General features: G+C 35.0%; 2 protein-coding genes across 3 annotated transcripts in view; both read left to right on the forward strand.

Annotated features, from left to right (window-relative positions):
• The first annotated feature begins 154 nt into the window (after window positions 1–154).
• On the forward strand, window positions 155–4,028 carry DENR (density-regulated protein). 2 transcript variants are annotated; one of them, XM_022850102.2, is made up of 5 exons: window positions 155–481; window positions 1,230–1,389; window positions 1,586–1,752; window positions 2,549–2,690; window positions 3,806–4,028. In XM_022850102.2, the coding sequence occupies exons 1-5, from the start codon at window positions 416–418 to the stop codon at window positions 3,901–3,903; spliced, it is 633 nt and encodes a 210-aa protein (XP_022705837.1). In that variant the 5' UTR covers window positions 155–415; the 3' UTR covers window positions 3,904–4,028. The 2 variants fall into 2 exon arrangements, with proteins under 2 accessions (XP_022705837.1, XP_086828485.1); XM_086972359.1 differs by lacking the exon at window positions 155–481 and adding an exon at window positions 510–528.
• Window positions 4,029–10,792: 6,764 nt separating this feature from the next.
• The window catches only part of LOC111270052 (uncharacterized), a 39,187-nt gene continuing 36,144 nt past the window's right edge, over window positions 10,793–13,835 (forward strand). The window contains exon 1 of the mRNA XM_022850077.2: window positions 10,793–10,814. The gene's annotated coding sequence lies outside the window, so the exon portion shown is untranslated. The remainder of the gene's footprint in view (window positions 10,815–13,835) is intronic.

Consider the following 13,835-nt stretch of genomic DNA (forward strand, 5'->3'; position numbering starts at 1 on the left):
TTGCGTGTTTCAACGGAAGCGATGTGTAAAATACGATTGACCTGCTCGTTCTAGTGGAGCTTAAAGCTAGGCATGATGGAGTTTCGCAGAAAATTGAACAATTTGAAGTTCGCGCCTGTTGCAAGCATATGTATTTATAAACATACCATTCTATGTAACAGACGAAATCAGACTGATCAGTTGTGTTTCGTGATGTAAAAGTCGTAATAATTTTGGAATGTGTAGTGGTTCATATTTTTTAACAGATTCTCGGTGTTGCTTCCTTCGTAGATGTTCGCTGGTTGTATCGGATTACTACTGGTGCTAGGCGGGTTAAATTGTATTAGTAGTATTTCTGGATTTTCGCCGGTCACGTGGAACACCAGAACGGTGGCGTTGCTATTGACTTTGGCAAGCTCCGTAACCGTCGGAACGAATGTCGGCAGAAACGATGTCAGCTCTGCCAATTGGGCCCATCGCGGGCGTCAAATACCCAATTGAGGTGGGCTAGATGAATTACAAAGCTTTATTGCTTCATGTTGATAAGTTGTGAGTGGATGCCAAAATCTTAACACTAACGAATCAGTCAACGGTGTTTTAACTTGATGGAAGCATGCGCTTTTGCTTCAGTTGAGCTTCAATAAGTTAGCTTCGGACTTTCTCCATATTAATAACAAATTAGAGCCAATTTTTCAATCCTTTTATCATGTGATATATATTCGAATACGTATTAAATATTTATGCACGTAACATAACTAAGGCTTATCGCGCAGAATATTTAATGACTATTTACAAATTTCCGAGAGATGGTATTAAGCTGGATTTCTTGGTTATATAGATAACAGTGGTAACACTGAACACGTTAAGTATACGGCATGTTTTATTTTTTTGACAGTATAGAAGGGTGTCGCCATTTTATTTTCTGTGTTCAGCGTCTGATATTATAAATAAGTATACGGTTTATAGAAAAAACTATTATTCTCAACAATTTTATTACAGAAGTGATATAAATCCTGAGTATAAAAACTGCTAGGGGGAGGCTTGATTATTATTAACTATATAAAGAGGCATCAACTTATTTAACTTCCAAAGCAATACTAAATACAGTATCAGATGTTTTTAACAAGTTGAAGCTACAACAACGCCATTATTCATTTAACACAACGTATCATGTAACCAAATTGTACTGCTGTGCCGTTTTTTGGTAGCCGCTTTTACTTTGAGTTTATTTGCATTTATCATTTTAACAGGTTCTGTACTGTGGGGAATGTTCAATGCCCATAGAATATTGCGAATACTATTCAAATGCTTCTAAGTGCCAGGAATGGCTGCAGAAACATTTACCAGAGGAATTTGAGAAACGACTGAAGCTTACTGAAAGAACGGCAGGCAGTGACGGACAAACAAAAGGTACGTTAAAATTCTGTTTCAAAGTGCAATGACAAGAGCCAAATTATCTACGATTTGGCAATATTTTCTTCATTTGGATCTCTTTTGAATAAACGTAAATACTAAAGGATTTCAGGAAATCAAAAAAATTTTATTTTATATATATAAAAAAGATTTATTAGAATACAGAATATTTAGAACTATTTGACTACTTTAGTTGGCGAAGGTGGCGTCGGAGGATCGGGAGCGGCTGGTGGAGGTAGGGGTACAGGTGAAGGAGTTGGTGGTGACGAAGAAAAAAAGCGCCAAAAACGCGGTGGTAAGGGCGTTATTAAAACAAAAAAGAAGGTCGAAAAAGAACGCCATATTCAGCTCAGTAGACAGGTAATTTCCATTTTTCTTCGATGCCTCGTACATGCATGTTTACATACACATATAACGCTACATAACTATGTATACGAATATCCTATTCTTTTGTAGTGTGTTTCTAAAGTTGCAGTTCACTAACTAGCGTAAAACCGATTACCTGAGTACTAGACACAGGCGTGTTTCTGACGCTCAAAAAAATCTGTTTCTTAAAAAGAATTTAAATTGTAAGTTCCTATAAATTGTTCACATTATAGAATCCTATAAGATGGCTGATCCACTTCATATTCTGAGCTTCTTTCGTTGGACCTAGCGTCTCTTGGATAGTCTAACTGTCATCAAATACGTATGCATTGTTTTAAATACAATCTGATATGCAGTAATCTAACAACTGGTGTTGTAGTTTCTGCTGTACTAAAGTGCCGAAAAAAGCATATGTTTATTTATTGATAATTCCATTTCACCAAACATTTAAAGCTTTTAACAAATCCCGCGTGTGATGCTAGATGCAGTTGTTTCATTAAAGCACGTTGTTGTACTGTCGTTTAATTTGGAAAACGAGTAATAATCCAGTGATTAAAATCAGTTTCCTGTTTTTTAGGATTCGTTTATTTGCAAGCTTGAAGTGACCACATGTTTATGAAACGTGTTTCCAGATCGCTTCTCGTATGATTATGTAAATTTCGTAGCATGATTGCTGGTATCACTAACCAATATTGCAGTATGATTTTGATAACAATATAATGATTAAGCTACTGCAATAATACTAACGCTGGTTGGCCGTTGCGTTTTCATTTCGAATTGTTTGCTCCAGGCACGGGGCAAAAAAAAGAGCGTAACTGTGATTCAGGGGCTGGCGACATTTGACATCGATTTAAAGGAGGCCTCTAAGTTGTTTGGACACAAATTCGCCTGCGGCAGTTCGGTCACGGGGGAAGACGAGATCGTAATCCAGGGTAATTATGACATCGCTGTTTAATAGTGTAATCTGGTGATACAAGTAGGTATAAACAATATCTAATGAAGTAAACTGCAATTATACTGTATCTGGAAAACGTATTTTTAAATTAATTATTTCGTAGGTAGCATTGCTTATCTGATCGGTGTGGCTCATTTTTTCCTCAAACCAATAATTAAACTCCGATTTATTATGAAAGTACCAAAGTGTAGAATAATTTTTTCATATTTGCTCAATGTAAGCTACATACGGGGCAAATTTTGTCGCATGTTTGCCTACGCTCATAGACTGCCATAAATTAATGTTAATAAGTGTTTGCTACACAGAAATTACTGCGTGGCTGTTTTAGAACCCTGTTATCGCAATCTAAATCTTATTTTTATTATTTTAGCCTTAAAAAAACAATCCTTTAAGATTTTTTGAAAAATTGATAATTTCGATTTGCAGCAAGTGTGGCAATTTCCACAAAAAGCTGTATAGTTTTGCATATAATTGAGTTTTTAGATTTCTTAGTTTATTATGGGACTCAATTTCAATCTTTATGTATTGTATTGTATTGCTTTACAAAATCATTATTCGCGCCTGGAAACATTTCAAAAATAACTAAAGTTAATATAGTAAGCTTATCTTTTTATTGTTTGCTCAACATTGTGTTGTTACTTCTCCCCTGCTTCCTCTTCTATTAATGGATTTATAAAGCGTGTTTTAGAGTCGCTTCATTGCTGCTATATATTGAGGACAAGCAGGAACGAACTTCATTTTTCGTTTGGATGGGTTCATATTTACTTTGAGCTTAGATGTTTTTTCGCTTAGAGGTTTGTAGTTGCATTTCAATAGACTTTTTGCACCGAGCTTGTCTACGTGCAAAAGAGCCGAAATCCACATTAAATTATTTAACTGAATATTAATTAAGAGGAATACTTCTTATTCCAGCTTCATGTTTTAATAATATTTCTGTTCGACTCATTTTGATTTATTTAAATAAGTGTCTCAATCCTCTGTATCTCAACTGCTGCTTCTTTCTAAAGTAATCGAAATATTTCTTGTTGGACCCGGCTTGTCTCACATCTAATTTATTATTTATGATTGTTTTCCGATGTGACGTACTCTTAGGTGACGTAAAAGATGACCTCTACGACCTTATTTTAGAAAAGTGGCCTGAGATCGACGAAGAAGCTGTTGAGGATTTGGGAGATGTCAAAGCTCGTTAGGTCTTACCTATATAAAATATTTCAACAGGCTAAGCATTAAAATACTAACTCGTGTGTTGTCTATATATACATTTACATATACAATATATATGAATAAATGTGATTTAATAGTGATAATAATTAAAGCAGGGTTGTGTGTAGCTGTAGCCTTTTTTATGTTTACGTGCTGTTTTGCTTCGAAGACTTGCACGTAATTTCTATTATAAAATCACCTAAACAACTGAATGTAGTCGTATTCCATAACACAAATCGAAAAGCTGATTGCAAACTGGGTCTTGTTTTTCTATCCTCTGGATTACGTTAATGGTCGTTATAAATAGGGTACATAGACATACCGTTTCCAGTGTCACATTTCTGTTTTCTTGTATTTTTTTTTAAAAAGAGTCAAGCATTATTGGCTGCGCAGAGTTTGTTTTTTTTTCTTATACACAAACCATATTTAAAAGCTAGTCTCAGCGGCATAATTGATAGGTTGATAGATTGATAGATTGAACTCTCAGTGTGGTCGGAGCAGTGCTGCATCTGTAACACTGATCTTAAATGAGTGCGGTGAAATGTTGAATCTCTCACCACTCTCAGGCGCTTACATAGGAAGGTTATATTAAGCACAGTTCTGCTGAAACGTATGTGAGTGCTTTTCACAAAAAGCTTTTGATGGACAGATCTAGAGCTTGATAGTAATAATGTCAACCATAAGCGGAACATCCAAAACATTAACTTCTTTGATGGTTTCTGCACTACTTACCTAGCTTGTAATGTCAGTATGGTATTTGTATAACAGGTTGGGTGGATATTAATATGCAGAGCGTTCCGTCTAAATTTGAAGAATGTGTCTTTTAGTATCTTCCGTTGTTATGGTGTACTTAAGTGGACACATTTTTGCATGTATCCACAATGATTCCGCACGAGCATATTTGTTATTTAATGTAACTTCACTTCATTCTTATTGTGATTTGAATTTAAAGTCTGAACTGCCAAAGTGCCCGCTTCAGAGATATCTGTCTGCTCTGCTGAACGTTTTCATAATAGAGACAATGGGGTTCGAGCTGGGAATTATGAAGATATCAGATTAATATTCGCGTATGCTTCTTTAGCACCGTAATAGTCATTAAACTATTTCTGTGCGTTCACGTTCTACTGAAAAAACGGGCCTTATTTTTGTAACATCAGTGAATCTGGCATTGTACTATAGAGCATTAAAGAAATCTAAGGTTTAACACACTTACCAGAATGTGTTTAATATGCTTTTCATGGAATAAGAATGCTGTTGTATATCATCACGGCTTATTGTTGTAAATTTGATTGAAATATATTGGCTACCTGAGTCCTATCAGTTTTGGATCGTATCCGTATTAAACCACACTAAAATCCATAATAATGTTATATAACGTATCAAAAAAATGTATACATAGTTTGAATGATTATAGTTCAAGAATCTATATATAACGCACGCATTTTCCCTTACCGCAGGTGTTTAAAGTTATTACGGTTCGGATCAATATACTGATGATAACTAGCCTATTGAATACCTATAAAAAAAAAAGCTGACTGCAGGTCTGAGAAAAACGCAAGGTATTCTATAGGACATTTTGCTCCAATTCATCTGCTTGAAAGATTCTAATTAATATAATATAATCCCTTATGGCTGAGATCAAATAGTAGTTTCTTTTCTATATATATTGGTACTCAATGTCTGTAAGTACCTTTAGTTATGTTACCAGCGACGAAGTACAGCTAGCCCACGGTAGACTAAAATGTCCTATAAGGAATACGTCAACAAATTTTAGTCACATAGAACAATTCTATTGAAAAAATGTTCCTTAGGTTACAAGTAAGGTTGGAGCTGTCAAAGATCTCCTGATGGTCAACCTACGATTATTTGGCCATTAAACAGATCTTCGAAAAATGGTATGTCCGTTACGGAAATGTTATAAATTAAGAATATTAAGCACTTACTTACAGAACAAGATAAGGTTAGATATATCAAACAGAAGTCAATATCTATGGCAGCTTCAATAAGCAGATTTTACCAAAAAAAAGCATATAGAGTTTATTTCAGCGAAAATCATGGCTCAATTTAAGATCTTTTCGGATACAATCTGTCTCTGAATTTTCGATGATACAATTGCTTTAAGTGCGTTTGTAATAAGGAAATAAATTTTCGATGATTATACATGCAAAGCTGAAAAAGATCGATACGTCAGTCAGCCGAACTGAAGAAACCAGAATATGAAGATATCAATGTTCATATCTCGGTTTCTTCAGTGGAAACGGAAGTACGTAGATAAAACAGTAAGTTGTACGTTAGAAAAAACTGCGTACTCACATTAGTGGTTCGTGCAACTGAAATTTACCTGGAAGCAGACAAAGGTATTTTATAATGGCACTAAGTTAATAAGATCAGGACAACTACGAAATACAATAAACGTAAAAGTTACCAGAAACACAAAATAAAAAAACGATAACGCCAAACTAGGGTCGATTTTTCCACTTGGGCTGAGTACCAATTTTGAGGAACATTATTACCCACTCTTATCAGCGGCAAATATATTTAAAAAACTGAATGAACGAAGTGTTTCTCTTCTATTATTTTAAGTGCATACGTACGACTTGCGGTAGATAGTGAATCAAAAAGTCTACTACTCTAAGGAAATTATCCAGATATAATACGTTTGTTTGGTGTAAAAGTAAAAGAATTTTTAAGAGAGGAACTAATAAACACACAGTGTAGATCCTAGAATTTAAGTCTATTTAAGTGATATTATTGTATGCGATTCTTTAATTAAGGAACATAATTCAAACCCTTAGAAAGTTTTGGAAAAATCGACAAGTTAAGGTTAAAAGTAAAAATAAAAAATGTCACCTCTTCAAGATTGAAATTAAAATTCTAGGACTTTTTATAAGCTCAGAGAATAGAACTGGATTCTAATTGAATAAAAACAGTTTTTTGTTTTGCCTTATTAAAAAAAGAAAAAAGATTTTCGACTAATCCAAATCCGTTTCGTGGATTCGTTTAAGACTCCCTGCGATATTGCCTTTGTACTTTTACGACAGTTTCGTACATCTAATATAATAGTATTTCAAATAGATCTTTTTGGTTTAAAAGTTATTGGCCCAATTATTATTTTCGATTAATTACACTTTGAGAGGCATGAATTAAAAAAAATAATCCATCAAGCAGTACTTATATTTTATAGCACTTTTTTTTATTTATCACTTAATAAATTACATAATCTTTTTTATTATAACCTATACCATTTTATTGTTTTGGTGCTACTATTAGTATAGCGTATTCTATTTCGTATGTTAGCAACAGTTAACAAATTATACTGCTGACCATTATTGGAGCATATTGGATACACTGCATGCTTGTATGCAGTTTATTACACATCTTAGAAAAGAATCTACCAGACAATGGCTGATTGACAAAGCATAGCCGTCATCATTTACAAATTTCACGATTTGTAAATTCTCACGATTCGATGTAATTTGGTGTCATGAATTAATGCAGAAAGTAAAAAATTATCTTCAAGGCAAAATGGAACGAATATACACCAGTATATAAACAAAAATTCAAAGCAACGGTTGAAAACTAATCTTACATTGTAGCTTTTTAAATTAGATTTGAGTATTTCCAGAATTTTCTTCTAAATTGCTAAGCTTTTATTGACTTTATTTATAGATGGATTCTTACATTGTGTCTCGAATCGCTCTGTTCCTTACAGCCATAAATGAACCTCTAGCCATTGCAAACTTGATTATATGTTCATTAGCTGTTGGAAATTGTTGCGTGTCCTAGAGATAAAAAGATCAGGGCTGTTTTAAGTAGGCTAATTTGAGATAATAGGGACATGACGGTGATTAAAACATAGAGAGTAAATGAAAGATCATCGGGTGCCATTTATTTTACGCTTTCTCTTGCATAAATTAACGATCGCCCTATATCTACCCACATAGGCGATGGCCTGAACACCTTGAAAATGCTTGTCGTTGAACAAAATTCGCAACACAGCTATAACGCCATCGTTCCTAGCTCCACAGTTTTCTGACAAGACTTCAACTAAAACGCGACGTGAACACGGCCCCCTGTAAGCATAACAGCCTCACAAGTCTCTCTCGTAATAACACGGGACATTGATCAAACCTGTTGCCTGACGCTAGCTGATGTCGAATGCTGTGCCAGCTCTGTAAGTGCAAGAAGAGATAGTGCGTGCAAGAAGGTAAGCACGTATGGAATTGGGTCCATATTGGAGTTAGCTTTTCTCAAAGTAAAACTATACCGATCATAAAAATTACTTCAATCCATCCACGCTGAAAAGTCGACTTGGGTCGAACAGATGCGCTACACAAAACCTTTAGTAGTTAATTAGACAGATCCACGGATTATATAGCCCGTCTGTTTTGCCATTAATTTATCTGATTTGTTTACTTACACTCAACTTAACATGAACTCCTGTAAATATGTACCATCACTTGTATTACTTCATCTAAGCTGTTACTTTTCTGTAATTACTTTACCGGTCCGTTTTAATATTTTTTCTAGGGAGCTCAGCCGACTCTAGATTTATCTGTCGATTTTTCTCTGAAAATTACTTGAAATTTTTTTCCCGAAAATCAATTCTACAATAGCCTATTTAGCTTTCAAACTGACATTTACTAGAATTTTGCTTAAATAACTACTTGAAACACGTCTTCGTTCCGTTGCTACAAACATGAACTGATACGATCGACTGAATTTTCGCAATCTTCATTTATAAGTATCAATTCTAGGTATAAATATATTTATTAACCCGTTGAAATCTAAAACATAAAAACATGTAGAATAACATAAAAACAACATAGAAAATCATGTAAGATCTTTGCTCTTCGAAAGACATTTTCACACTGAAAACCGAATTCTGGGTTTACGGAAACGCATTCTATTGTGATGGAGTTCGGCAAGAATTTTTGGTCGGTTCCCGATATCAACCACCATGTGAAAAGTCGGCTACAATTTTGTGAGTAGAAAAAAATTTCAACAAATAGTAGCCCATCTTAACCTTGACAACATTCAAATTTTGTATACATGTGTCAAGAAATATTGCAAAAAATGCCAAAAAACGTACAAAAATTAACAAAAAACTGCCTATGTGCTCGAATTAACATAGGATGAAAAACAAACTTTTCCCAGGCAAATGTATTCGCACAGTTGGCTCCATTTTATGCACAGCAACTCCGAATGCTATCTTAACTATCCGTCAAAATCAATGCGATTTGATTATTTTAAAAGGTTGATTTAGATTGAATAAATGGACAAATATAGTTTTAACAGTATACTAAGTGAATTTCTATGTTTCGATTTTTATGTCCGGTATCGCCATTAGGCATTCCATGAGACAAATGGCTGCCTCCCAGCACGAAGTGAAGTCTATCTATGCTCGGCCGGGTATTAGATGGACCTGCAGATTTCACCCCGTACCTTTTCCGATTCGTTCACCTCTGTTTCGAGTTTTACATTCGGTAATGAAAACTATAAGTCAGGTACAGATTGACAAAAATTAATTCTGAACTCATGTTCATCTCATTGTTACATAGGGAAGGTATCTTTTGGTAGTAATTGGAAGCTCTCTATGAGCTAAATCGAAATGCAATTTATTTAAATATAATTTAAAAACAAAGTGTGACTTAAATGAAGAAGTTACGGCATTAACTCTCGCCTTTTTTCACGCTGAAATGCCGAAATGTTGATTCTAACTGTAGAAAGAGGTATTGCATTTTTATTTAGCTCGTCGAGATGTATAGATTGGTGTAAATAATTGGCGTCAATAAAATGGTACTTATCATAGAACGAATGTTTCCATATTTTGGGATTTTTTTAAAAAATCTTTTAGAAGGTATTTTCGAAAACAAATATTCACTTGAAGTATTCATTATATCAAACATTTCATTTAGAAAAACTTAAAAGTAGCTCAAAACTCGTTTTCGGCAAACTTTTACGTAGACAAGGCAAATACTTCAATTGGTTCCCACGCCGCAATATCGATTTTAAGTTATAGAGGTGTATATGTCACTCAGCTCAAAGATGTATCGATTTTTATCGAGAAAGATTTCTTTAATATATAGAACGCTATGTTAAGCTTCCGCCGTTCGAAGGGCATTTCCAACTTGAAAATTGAGTACTGGGTATTGGAATAAGCATTGCATCTTGATTCAGCTCGGCAGAAACAAAAACGTTTTCTTCTTATATACCTTTATACAAACGTTCACTACCATTTTGTCATTAGAAAACACTCTACTAAAAAATCACAAGATATTCGCAATTGGAAAAGGCAACTGAAAAGGAATATATTTCATTCGCAAAATAACATTAATTAAATCGGCTCCTTTTCATGCACAGCTCTTCTAAGGGCAAATGTATGCAAAGACACCTCGCAAAATATAACAGCTGGTATCGTATAATTAAACACGAGTCTGAGGTTACGTAGGGCTAGTGCGGGCGGCTTTTGAGCATCTGTCTCTACCAATCGACAACAAAGTTCACATCGATTCATGCCAACATGATGACCTCAATGATCGGATGACAGGAAATGGTACGTGCAAGCGACTAATGCTACAGCCTAAATAAACAGAATGGCAGGTGTTCTTGGGTAGAAGGGAGTAACACGCGTTATTAAAAATGATATGAAACCCTACTGGCTGCAAGACGTGAGCATCTCACTGATAATTTTGGCTAGACCGAATATACATGAGAGAATATAGATGAGAGTAGAATAGTCGGTATTGCAGATACGTATTCGCTATTATAGACCAATGTGGCTAAATATATAATGGCTGTTAAGCGTTCATTCTTGCCTTTCGATGATGAATCGATGCGCTTGTGAATGAGTGAAATATTAGAGATCTTACTGTAATTATTCGTCACTTACGTTCAAGTAAGTCGTTTTCATATGTGATAATCTGTATGTATGAATTCCTAAGAACGACAGAATTACGCAGATTATTTTTACATAAGAATCAAATTTCGAGTTATAGTTAATGGTCAATATTGCGATTTTGAAGTTTATTATAATAACACTAGAAAGACTAGCTATAACAAAAAATACCTCCAAATTCCTGGCAAGGTAGTCGATTGTACTGAGCAAATATATGTTTTTGGGCAGTACCAAATGAACAGGGTCTTAACTTTACGTAAACGTCTTTGGGCCTCCTGGGATTATTAAAACATCCCAAATAAATCAGCTCTAACCCTAAAAATGTCTGGGCACAGAATAGCCTTTGTTGTTCAAACAATTTGTCTAATATTTATCATTTGGTGTGGTTAGTTTTTGTAAATATTGCTGCATTTTCAAACTTTGTATCTTTAAACGATATTTGATAGGCAAAAGTGAATAAGCTAAATTTAATTTTTTAAAGCAGAAAAATCTAATATATCAAATCCAAAAATCTTCGAATTTGACTTAACAGTCCTGTTTATTTTGAATCACATGATCTAAGATGAATACCCGACAAAAGAGGTGTCTCCGTTAAGAACATATGTTTTCACGTTCTCAATTGGAGCAGTCACTCTCTATTACGACCACTTTTACGATCAGTGCCTAGGTTTTCTCTATGAATTCAAAATACCTTGTGTTTACAGCTTCTTTTCAACCCTCTAAGACTATGGGGCATCATTACCTCATTTTTACCACTAAAATCCAATGTTTGTTTAAAAATGAGATAGAAGGTCTTAAACAAGGTACACGATTGTATGAAAAGCATTGCTTCGATTATAAAGAGAAGAGATATGTTTACAGGAAAGATTTCCATGCGTTAGTAGTTTAGTTTAGAACAAGAGACTCTCTTCTCCTCGGTTTTGCATTTTCATATAAAAGCCAGCAATATGTCTTAAGAAGTTGGTACCTTTTCCCATAAGAACATGTGGAACTATTTTTTCTCAGTTTTACAGCCTTTAGACAGTGCCCAACTCATATTCTCACTCGTTATTAATAACGAGGGAAACGCATAAGGTATTCAAAACTTTGAGCTCAAGGTGCTGCTGTTCTAAGCGCGGATATAATACACAGCGTCAATGCGCAAAATTTTCTTGTACAATTAGTGATGACAAATGCGAGTGTCGTTCGTGAACGAATCACTAAATCTATGTGGAATGTCCATACGGCATATCCATTTTCAGCAGGTTTACAGTTCTGAAGTTCCCAGACACATTACAATCGACAAACTTCTGAATTGTGCAATTGGTAGTATATTCATCAGCTAGCGGCCTTTTTACACATAATCGACGGTGCAGCCAGACCATCTTATCAGAAATTAAACCAAAAACAAGACTATTTGTGCGCGTATTGGCCGGTTTGTCTATTATTCTTTTACGATGAACAATGTAAGACATCGTCGGTTGCATCTGCGTATACTGTGTCCTTTCCTGCATGTGTATAGTGTAATTTTAATAAACACTTTCATACTTATCTTTACATTATCACTCATCGTTGATACACCTTAGATCGGTTTTTCGCCAACTATTTCTCTATCTCCATAGAAGGCAACTCGCGAGAAGTTTACGTTAAGAGGCTGCATTAATTATAGAGTAGATGGACAATTATTGTACTAGAGTAATATTAGCATGGTCTATGGAGGGTCGGCGTATACCAAAAAGACCGTTGGGACATTCTCTCCTTTAATATATATGTATCAACTCCGTTTCGAGTATAGCATTTATTTAATTACTTTATTAATTTTTATGTGTCGTAATCGGGCCAGTTATCTTATCAGTAACAACATACATCATTGCTTCGTAGAGCTGACATTCTCTTGTACCTTGATTTCAGCAGCATAGCACAATGTTTACTAATATGATGAAGTACTATCATGTTCCGTTCACAGTTGTTCAATTTTTCAAAGATTATGTGCGCACAGTACAGTAGGTTCGTCGTTGAATAGCTTGAAATTAAGCAGAGGGGAGATAAGTTCACAGGGAGTCATCATATATGCCATAGCCGTACTGCCGTTTACTAGAGCTTACCAGGCTGCAAAATCAAAATTTACCCATAGAACCTGCAGGAATAACTTCGAAAAAAAGCAACACAGTGCAAACGGTTTCACTCATTATGACGCCGCCTTCATTGTACCTCATTTACAGAGCAAAGAATTGGTCATTCAATCAATCTTGATTTGTCGGCTGTATATCATAAATGGAGATGAGACAACAAACCTTATCAGAACGTATAACTGGTAATGAGCAACGCAAGACAGAACTAATATTTAAAATTTCACGTGCTTATACGATTGAAAAGGTCAAACTAGAAAGATTGAATTTCTTAAATCGACATAGGCTGTTGGCATGCTGTTTTCATTGCACCTGGCATAAAAACAAACTAAGTTGACAGCAACATTTTCGTACGCCTACTATACGCTATACGATAATATATTTGAATCAAGTTCAGCCTTGCTTTTTTACAGCCACTACGTGATACCTGTGTTATATCATATATATCTGTATATATACCATATAAATTTGTAAACAAGAGTATAAACCATAGTTTATATTCTTGTTTACAGATTTATTTTAGTCCATAGGATATAGGCATTTGTTTTTAATACGGCTCCACTACAGACACCTAATTTGGTGATTTTATGTAATTTCTAGGTGCATTTGGTAAATAGATTTGACATTTGGAGCACTAGTTGTATACCTTACCCTATGCTAAAACTGCATAGGCTGTAATTATCGGGAACGAAGTCCGGAATCGGACTCAACCTTTTTTTACGACGAAGTTTCTCCGTAGCTCGGATCTATTTAAGGCGACGAAATGCGTTGTGCACGCTACAGGGAAGCCATGATACTTCTTTTTTCGAGGTGGGATTGGACTCCAGCCTAGTCGTTGGGTTTGGCTGACATGGGCTACCGACTGAGTCATTTCTAGCTCTGAAGTTTTATCCGTGATAGTCGTAAGTTTAGC

Source organism: Varroa jacobsoni, unplaced genomic scaffold (genome assembly GCF_002532875.2).
Source record: "Varroa jacobsoni isolate VJ856 unplaced genomic scaffold, vjacob_1.0 scaffold_155, whole genome shotgun sequence".
Classification (NCBI taxonomy): domain Eukaryota; kingdom Metazoa; phylum Arthropoda; class Arachnida; order Mesostigmata; family Varroidae; genus Varroa; species Varroa jacobsoni.

Coding starts and splice junctions, on each gene's coding strand:
- DENR (XM_022850102.2), top strand. CDS start 416: ATGTCGGCAGAAACGATGTCAGCTCTGCCAATTGGGCCCATCGCGGGC. Junction 1,753..2,548: donor ATATTCAGCTCAGTAGACAG/GTAATTTCCATT, acceptor TGTTTGCTCCAG/GCACGGGGCAAAAAAAAGAG. Junction 2,691..3,805: donor AGACGAGATCGTAATCCAGG/GTAATTATGACA, acceptor ACGTACTCTTAG/GTGACGTAAAAGATGACCTC.